Raw genomic sequence first — 9,979 nt, forward strand, 5'->3', positions numbered from 1 at the left:
GTCTCTCCCGCATGAGGCTGAGAATTCATCAATATACTGAAATAACAATTAATATTAAAGAGTAAAAAAGAGTAATGATTGAAAAGATAAAACAAACAAACATTATAAATTAAAGGTTAGTAGAGAAAAATTACTCAGTCTTCCCACCAAACGGTTGTACTACCTTTTTTATTTTTTTTGAATTTCGACAGTATAATGTTGCAACATATGACAATTCAAAAATTATCATATGTTGCCACATATCTCCTTTCTGTCGGGGCACATGCAGATAATTCTGTGATTTTTTTTACAACAAAGGTTATATATGTTGCCACATATGACCTTCATGTTGGAGAACATGCAGATAATTATGTGATTTTTTTTACAACAAAGACTATATATGTTCTAACAAAATAAAAATAATAATAATCATTAATATTATCAGCAAAAATAACACTTCATCGATTGTTTTTTTACAACTTATCAAGAAAAAAGGTCAATGGTATACATAACCATCAAAACTAAATCTAATCAATGGTAGTAACCATAACATTTTCATCTGGACACGAATAATAAAATATTCATGTTGTTGCTCACATCCTTCGCATCGACAAGAAGAGCATTTGATGTTAGATGAGGAAGCAACACTAGCAAAAGATTGAGTTGTTGTCACAGATGAAGCTCCCTGTGACATTTTATCTACAAGGTAAATAAAAAAAAGTTTGAGAGTTTACAACTAATTATAAAATAATAAGGGTAGCAATTTATATTTGTGTTGACAGAGATGAACATTTTATTGCCACATTTGCATCTTTTGTTGACACAAATGAACCTTATGTTGACACAGATGATCATTATGTTGCTCTAACACATAGGTGACATGTTCCAACATATGACAACTATGTTGGAATATGTACCAACATATCACCAATATGTTGCAACATACGACACAAGATGAACAAAAATGTAGGACAACTGAACAAAACTAAATTTCTACAATCATATGAACAAAATGGTCACAAAAAAAAGAACAAAAGCAACAAAAATGACTCTTCACTGAACAACAACAAAAATGATTCTTTTCATATACATTTCCTAAAAATTAGGGCTTTTTTGGGTTTGTTGATTTTCTTTCAAAAACAAAAATAATTGGTACCATTACACTATTATTCAATTTCACATCTACGGAACGATTTCTTGTTCATTAACCCAAGAAAAGAACTTAGTATCAAGAGTGTGTTGTTCAAAATTGTAAAATCTTTCAAGAAAATGACTTACCCATTTTAAGTCGAACATGACCTTCACTTCAGAAAGAGAGAGGGAGTGACGGTCGGAGATGAAGAGGAAGATAATGGGGGAGAATGATCGAATTTTCTAAGGAAGAAGAAGAAGAGAAGAACGTTGAAGGGAAGAAGAAAGAAAATTCTATTTTCTTTTAATATTTCTTTTTAAATAGAAAGTTTAAAATATAGCGGTTTTTTGAATTTTATAAAAGATTAGAAAGTTTTGAAAATGTTAATTTGATCCTAAATTAACTTAATTACTATTTAAAATAAATTTGACCATTTCTTGATCAAATATCACCAAAAACCAAAGCAAAACTTTACTGACACCTTTCATTTAATTTTCTTGAATACTCCCTCCGTCCCTATTTACTTGTCCATATTTCCTTTCTTAGTTGTCCCTATTTAATTGTCCATTTTGACAAATCAAGAAAGGACAACAAATTTTTTCCTATTATACCCTTATTTACACTTCTTGAAAATTGTAAAAGTGTATGTTGTTTCCCTCCAATTTATTTCACTTTAATTCAAATAAGTGGTTGTAATTTTGAAGTGAAAAGTTGTCATAAGGGTAAAATTATAACTTCACTGTGCTAATCATTGTTGTCTTAATCTGTGTGTCATTTCTAAAGTGGACAACTAAAAAGGGACGGAGGGAGTATATTAGTAGTCTTTCTTTTAGTATAGCATCCCGTCTTCCGCGCCACAAACTGGCATGTCTTCTTCAGTTCTCTTTCACACACACAAAATAGAGACAGAACGGTTTGGATTTGACCCAATAAATTAAATGCTACCATTGAAAAATCTGGTAAACTTTTTTTTTTTTTGTCCTGTGTCAAGAACTGGAATTTAATTTTTCTGCAATAATGTAAGTAGTGATTATCAGAATCTGCAAATTACAATTGAACTAGGTAAAAGACAATTTTTCCAGCTGTAGTCCTCATTTTATGTTTGCTCATTTTTATAAGTAGAGAGATTCTTGAAACATACTTCTTTCTGCAAATTGCTGTAAAAAAGAGACTCCAAAAAGGTCTGAGTTTGTTACTTTTTTTTTAATTGATTTTTTTGGTTGGATTCTGATAATGAGAACTTTTTTATTGTCATTTTTGAGCAGAAGGGTCTTGATCTGTGTGTGGAGGGGTGAAATCTTGATTTTTGTTGTGGGTTTTATCTGTGAATGAAATCTTGTGTACAAAGATGGACCAAACAATTGGAAGGTCTTCAAATGCACATAGGGGTTTTCGAGTTCAGCCTCCACTGGTGAGTGTTCTATCTTCATTTTTATTTTTTTGTTGATTTCTGATTAATTCCTTTGTTTCAATACCCTTATGAAAATTTCTGGTAAAGGAGCAACTTTTGGTGCTTGGGTTGTTTTGAATTTATTCTTTTGGGGTTTGGATTAGCATAATATTCCTGCTGAATCGGCAGCATTTCTCCTTAGAATTCAGCTCACATCCTTCTTCAACGTCTTTTGGGAAGAGGGGTTGTTCAAATGATAAACACCCTCCACTTTGAACCCTAAGTTGTGGGCTCTAGTAACCAAGGGAACAAAAACGTGGGAGTTTCTAGGGAGGGGTAAAAATGGGTTTATGTTTTCCTGAATTTGAAATAAAAATTGAGAAATTTGTTCTTCACTTTATGCAGTTTGCTGTTACTCATATCTGCTAGTCATACTGCCTTGTTTTGATAAGTTTTCATTGGATATGATGAGGATGGTTTCCAGAATATTTGTTTTTGGATAATGGGAGGCGTCTGGGGTAGTTTGCATAAGACCTAGACTATTCAATGACTACTTGCTAATCTGTCCATGATACCTAGGCAACAACATACCCAGTGGGGTTTAGGGAGGTTAGAGTATACACAGGCCTTACCTTTACTTTACGGTCTATCTCGAAGAGGTAGAGAATCTGTTTTGGAGGACCCTCAGCTCAAATACAACAAATTAAAGTAGGAAATAATTACCTACCGTTTTCGGTGGACCCTCAGTCATTGATCCTCCTAACCTCCGCCACTTGCTCCCTCAGGTCCCTATCTACTAAAATACCTACTACATCCTATCCATCGAGCCACCTAAGTACATAGGCAAACAGAAGGAAATAATTACCTAGTTTTTTTGCCTCAACTAGGACTTTGAACTCTAATATCCCATGATCATCATCCACTTCATTAACTGCTAAGTCATACACTTGGGCGTAACCCAATCCAAAAGCTAGCGCATGGGGGAAAATGCCCAAGATAATATAAAGAGACCAATTACCCCATCCACAACCATGTGGAACTCTAACACTTGCTTCATAAATCAAACTTCTTTCAACTGACTGACTTTGAGTATGGAGAATCTAAATGTGAATGGTATGTATATGAGTGTGATATAATATTTTAATCTAGTTCGATTCATATGTCTACATATTGGAAATTTGTACACAGGCTTCATAAACTGCTGTAAATTAAGCCTCTAGATGCATTGTACTTTGTGATTCGTCATAATATGTTAAAGTAGCTTATCTTTCTTGATGGACTGAGGATGGTGTAACTAGTAGAAATAGCAGCTTACTTTATGTGTGCATAAAGTTGCAGAAGACTATGTATTCACGTATATATGGATGTAAAAAGTATTATGATTTTTGCAGAATGATTGAGGATAAGTACCATTCTGAGAACTCCTTAGTGAATGAGGTTGTAACTCTTTTATCTGAAAGAGCTGCAAAAAGTGGTGGTTAAATGAGGGAAACTTAAGACGATGAAACATATAAGATTGATATTTGCTAGGGGGAATGGGGAAAATCAAAGGTGAAAGCAATAAAATCAACATTAGGAAGTGAAGAAAAAGGAAAGAGTGTTCAGTACCAACAAGGTACATCAGTAATACTGCTCCTCTCTGTCCTAGCCTTGGTGGACAGAGTTACCTAGCACCTGCTGCTGGTGGGAGGTGACAGGTATCCCATGGAATTAGTCGAGCTGCGCGAAAGTTGGCCCGGACACCACGGTCATAAAAAAAATAAAAAAATACTGGTCCTCTCCATTCTGAGAACTTCAGCTGCTATATCTAGCAACTTTGTGGAGGTGCCTTTCTGTCAGGTCCTATCTCTTTATTCATGCTGGTACAATGATGACGACACCCTACACACAAGTGAAGCTATGCTAGAGGAACAAATATGGATTTATAAAGGGTAACAAAACACACTACTGGTCAAGAGACATCAGTGTAATTACCTTGTACCAGGACATAATTTGTTATCAAACAAGCTAAATTTAATGTGGTTAGCATGTGAGCTGACTTTTGGCATTTAGCTTTTCCAGAATTGGAGGATGCAAAGAAGCAAATCATGGATTGGCTACCTAGCTCTAGTATGCATTAAAGGTTTTAAAAGTCATATGGTTAAGGTTAACATTGGGTACGTATTGTCTTATAGCAATAGATTGTGTTGGGGGTGCTAATTATCTGAAAAATCAATAGCAGTAGACTGTTTTGGTGAAGGCTCCAAAAAGTATGATTTTTTAAGTGGTACCGCATTGAGTAATAAGGGCCACTTGACTTTATTTTTTCTTTCTGTTAATGAAAGTTGTTGGCAGGGAGACCCTTTAGTTATATATGTGGAAAACCATCATTTACATGCATTATTCATCGGAGACGGTACTTTGCTATTATAAGCATGTGGGGCTGTCTTCTGCGCTATTGATCGATTTGTCGAGTAATGATTAATAACACTGACCTCCAAACCCCACCAAAAAAAGGAGAAGAAGAAAGAAACAGTGAAAGAACAGAAATAGACAAAAAAAATAAAGGTTTTGGTATTATCTGGCAAGGCTTATTTGAAAAGCTTTTAGCTAGTAAAATTATGAAATTCTGTTTTTAAACTTGCGTATATACCTTGCTCAGGCTTTTTGAGTTCTCAAAAATCAGATTGAAATATATATCCTAAACTTTTCTTTCTCGATTTGTGTTAATAGCTAAGAATAATATTTTGTCTTTCTTATTGTTGTGGTGTTATTGTAGAAAAAACATTCCTCACATGCTACATTTTCTGGTTGTTAGAGAAATTATATATACCTGCATTTCCTTAATTTTGCAGGTTGATTCTGTATCATGCTATTGCAATGTTGATTCGGGCTTAAAGACAGTTGCTGGGGCAAGAAAATTTGTCCCAGGTTCAAAACTTTGTATCCAGTCAGACATCAGTTCTCATGCACACAAAAGTAAAAACTCTCGAAGGGAAAGGTCAAGAGTGCAGCCACCTCTTCTGCCTAGCCTACCTGATGATCTTGCAATTGCTTGTCTAGTACGTGTTCCTCGTGTTGAACTTAGCAAGCTCCGTCTAGTTTGCAAAAGATGGTATAGGCTTCTTGCTGGTAACTTCTTTTACTCTCAAAGGAAGAGTCTTGGAATGGCTGAAGAGTGGGTATATGTGGTTAAAAGAGATCGTGATGGACGGATTTCATGGCATGCATTTGACCCAACTTACCAACTTTGGCAGCCACTTCCACCTGTTCCAGGGGATTATAGTGAAGCCCTTGGATTTGGTTGTGCTGTTCTTAGTGGTTGCCATCTTTATTTGTTTGGAGGGAAAGATCCAATCAAGGGGTCTATGCGAAGGGTAATCTTTTACAATGCTCGAACAAATAGATGGCACAGGGCACCAGACATGCTCCGCAAACGCCATTTCTTTGGCTCTTGTGTAATTAATAATTGTCTTTATGTTGCTGGTGGAGAATGTGAAGGAATACAGAGGACTCTTCGTTCAGCTGAAGTTTATGACCCAAACAGGAAGCGCTGGAGTTTTATTGCTGATATGAGCACAGCTATGGTGCCTTTTATTGGGGTAGTGTATGATGGGAAGTGGTTTATAAAAGGTTTGGGATCCCACAGAGAAGTTCTCAGTGAAGCTTATAACCCTGATACAAATGCATGGAGCCCAGTTAACAACAGGATGGTTGCTGGTTGGCGCAACCCAAGCATCTCCATGAATGGTCGTCTATATGCTTTGGATTGTCGTGATGGGTGCAAACTTAGAGTATATGATGAATCTACTCAGTCATGGATCAGATTTATTGATAGCAAGCTCCACCTTGGAAGTTCTCGTGCTTTGGAAGCTGCTGCTCTGGTTCCCCTTAATGGTAAACTTTGTATAATTCGTAACAACATGAGCATCAGCATCATTGATGTGTTGAGTCCTGATAAGCGTGTGGAAACTAACCCTCATCTTTGGGAAAACATTGCTGGTAAAGGTCACTTCAGAACTATGTTCACAAATTTATGGTCAAGTATCGCAGGACGAGCAGGTTTGAAGAGTCATATTGTGCACTGTCAGGTTTTACAAGTTTGAGCATTGGAAGTCTTAGCCACTCTTGATGAGAACTGAGAGCTGCTTCTACTTTCTGTTTCAAGAACAAAATTTTCTGGAGTTGCAGTTCCGAATCATCAGCATGCTCCTGCTTTGGTTATGAATCAAATAATTCCATCGTACTTTTAGACTTCCAAATGACCTTCGGCAGCCTCAGCAGTTATTTCTTGCCTTGAAGTGTATGTAGATGGATGTCTCCTGGAATTGTTTGGATTTGTCTCGAAGAGAAGATGTTGAGGTTATTCATTAATAGCTCATGCATGAATTTCTAAGGTAATTTCATACTTACAATTCATGGATTGGCAGAAAATTGTTCAAATCCAAAGCTACCTTGCTGATGATTTTGGCAGTAAAATTGGGGGCTATTTATAACATTCACAAAGAGATCAGATAGATATATGTTTGTACATTCTTTTGGCCTTTAGTCTTGTACCAGTAGCTTCTAGTCTTAGATACTCTTATGTGCATATAATGACATGGAGATATAGCTGGAATCTTCATTTCCTACCTTCTCCCCCTTGCTTGATTTCAAGATTTGTGTTTTATAAGATGGGGGTAAGTTGCATTGACAACTTAAGTCTTGACAGACAAAGTTATGGATCTATGTTGATGGGAGGTCGTAAGTACCTAGTGGACAATCAAGGTGCTTACAACTTGACTCATACACCACCATTATTAGGAGTTATGTGGCGTCTCAATATTGATGCCCTGTGGTATTTGCATATCAATACAACCGTTGGTAGAATAATTATCATGTGTTGCATTGCAATTCAAAGAATTTTCTTCCAGAATTATGTATGAGAGATCTTTGTAATAGATCTTCCAAATATGACATTTTGGAAATCTCTTGCCAGTGTTATATTCGCTACTTTATTCCTTGAATTTATCACCAATATGATTGAAGAAAATACTAAATATACCATTGACTGATGGAAGTAACATATAGATGGAAAAAGGAAAGCTACACGATTTCATATTATATTGATAACTTATCTTTCTATATTGGTTTAGCAGGCATTAACAATGAGGACGAAACAACCGAAACATCAACAACTAACTATAACTCTTGGCCTAACATAAACAATTGATTAAAAATAGTCTAATTAGAAAGCATCTATTAACTAGTGGCTTTTAGCATAAGTGGAAGAGCAAGATTTGCTTATTTTCAGTGCAAGAAACCAGCAAAAACAGTGTGGGTTAACTTAAAAGCCTTGTCAGATCATTTTAAAGTATGTTCAACAAAATGGTCATATGTATATGTAATGTATCGATATTGTATAAATAATGTTTACTCATGCATAGATGATGTATAACTATATATATAAGAGATGTATATGCATCTATAACATTGTTATACAATAAAGTATACATTGCAGATCAATTTTTTCTAATTTCAACCAACTCAAATCTCCTCTAAACAATCCCAAAATTTAGATATGAGATTCATGTTTTGATTCTTTTGATATATTATACAAAATGATTCATGTTAATGGCAGGATGATTTTAAATTTGAACATGGAAGAAAAACGAGGAGGAAAAATAAAACAACGAAGAAATAAGGAAGAAGAAGGAGGAGGAAAACAACAAAGAAAGAGGAAGAAGGAAGGAAGGAAGAAGAAAAAGAAGTCATTAATGGCTGGAAGAAGAAGATCAAAGAAGACGAAGAAGAAAGTGTGATTTGTACTTGCGCTTGCAATTGAAAAGTTTCGAATGAATATTTTTAGTAAGGCCTAATCCATCGGTGGCTTTTTAAAGTTGACACTAATTTTCACTTAAACACTCCAATTAGATTATATTCATTTTAGACACCTCATGTCATGTCTCACGAAAAATTATATGGTGCAACCAACAATAGTTGCATGAGGGCATCATTTTTTTTTTATAAGTGTACTTGTGGGTCCCTTTCCTAATTATCACACTTTCTCTTTCACACTTTCATTTTCTCAAATTTTGGTCATTTCTTCTTTTATATTTTTTCTTTGCAAAACCTCTTTTTATTTTATCTGTGCAACTTTTTTTACCAACGTTTCTATAGCTTCTTTTTTTTGTAGTCTTACGATCTCTCAGTGCAAAAATGTATTGATATTACTATTATTTTGTGCTTTCACAAATTCACTTGGTTGACTCTTTTTTCTATTAATTTTTGTATCCTCTCCAAAAAAATGGATCTATAAAAATTTCATTTGAACACTAAACATAAAAAAAAAATCAAAAGAAAATCTTAAGCAAGAAACACAAAATTAATATTAGCAATAATTATTTGATAGATGCTAAGCAAGTAGAGAATTTAACAAATATGAAAAAAAGAAAAAGAAGATAATTTAATGCTTAATATCATTACTATGTTATTATAAATATTTTTTTTTCTTAATCTCATCTTGTCAATTAAAATAGAATAATTTCATGTACCCTTTCGACAGATAATATATGTTATATATATAAGATCATAGTATATCCATCATCAATTTATATATATATATATATATATATATATATATATATATATATATATATATAACAATAAAATATAATTATAATAAAATAAGAAATATTTTTATTTTTTTTCTGAATTGAAGTAAGATAAACATTTGCTTATTTAAAAAAAATATAATTAGAAATAGAATGTGTTAAAAAGAAAGTAAATAATATATTTATTTGAAAAAATGAGCATTTTTTACTCAAAATAACAATAAGGGCATTTTTGGACCAAAGTATTGACGGAAAGGGCATTTTTGGACCAAACTACAAACGGAGGAGATTTTTGTTCCTTTCATAATTTAAGGGCATTTTTTACCCTTTTCCAAAAAAAAAAAATACAAGTGAAAAAGAAAAGGCTAAAAAAGAAAGAGAAAAAGTAAGAAAGTGAAATAAATAAATTGTGGTCCCATGATACAAATGGCAGCCAAAGAGGCCCTCATACAACAGACAATACTTGTGTCTCATACAAAATAAAAATTTTCCATGTCCCACTGTGTCATTTTTGACACTTTTTGCTGACATGACATAGTGAGTGTGATACACTTCTTACCAGCGCGTGAAGAGCTTATTTAAACAATTTTTTTTATTCTTCCCAATTTTAACTACCATTTTCTAAAACTTAAACTCCTTCCATGAAAAAATAGATCTAATGATGCTACAACACCAAGAGATTTCAAGTTTAAACAATTTTTCTTATTTTGTTGTCATTCTTCCTTCTGAAGATGTTTTGAAAATAGTTGAAATGCATTTTTTTTTTTAAAGTTCTAGGAAATTCTTTTAATAGGAAACACTTTGTTTACATTTGACGAATTAAATTTAATTTGAAGTTTCAAGTAAGATGAATTAGTTTTTGCAAAGAGATTATGCTTTCGTCAAATAATCTTTTTCAAATAGTTA

The 9,979-nt window shown here is 33.7% G+C and overlaps 1 protein-coding gene across 7 annotated transcripts; it reads left to right on the forward strand.

Moving 5' to 3' along the window:
• Nucleotides 1-1,927: 1,927 nt before the first annotated feature.
• Nucleotides 1,928-7,173, forward strand: LOC125809521 (F-box/kelch-repeat protein At1g55270-like). Of its 7 annotated transcripts, none has more exons than XM_049489136.1 (3): nucleotides 1,928-2,070; nucleotides 2,377-2,522; nucleotides 5,336-7,173. In XM_049489136.1, exons 2-3 carry the CDS (start codon nucleotides 2,460-2,462, stop codon nucleotides 6,584-6,586), a joined length of 1,314 nt encoding a protein of 437 aa, XP_049345093.1. In that variant the 5' UTR covers nucleotides 1,928-2,070; nucleotides 2,377-2,459; the 3' UTR covers nucleotides 6,587-7,173. The 7 variants fall into 7 exon arrangements, with proteins under 7 accessions (XP_049345093.1, XP_049345095.1, XP_049345094.1 ...); XM_049489138.1 differs by having other exon boundaries at nucleotides 1,934-2,130; XM_049489137.1 differs by having other exon boundaries at nucleotides 1,934-2,070; nucleotides 2,374-2,522.
• The last annotated feature ends 2,806 nt before the right edge of the window (nucleotides 7,174-9,979 follow it).

The sequence above is a fragment of the Solanum verrucosum genome, unplaced genomic scaffold, assembly GCF_900185275.1.
Source record: "Solanum verrucosum unplaced genomic scaffold, falcon-dt-bn FXZP01000061.1, whole genome shotgun sequence".
Lineage (NCBI taxonomy): Eukaryota > Viridiplantae > Streptophyta > Magnoliopsida > Solanales > Solanaceae > Solanum > Solanum verrucosum.

Bases quoted from the DNA above. Each gene is read 5' to 3' on its own strand.
- LOC125809521 (XM_049489136.1), top strand. From the start codon at position 2,460: ATGGACCAAACAATTGGAAGGTCTTCAAATGCACATAGGGGTTTTCGA. The intron at 2,523-5,335 runs GTGAGTGTTCTA...TTAATTTTGCAG, and splicing joins TTCGAGTTCAGCCTCCACTG to GTTGATTCTGTATCATGCTA.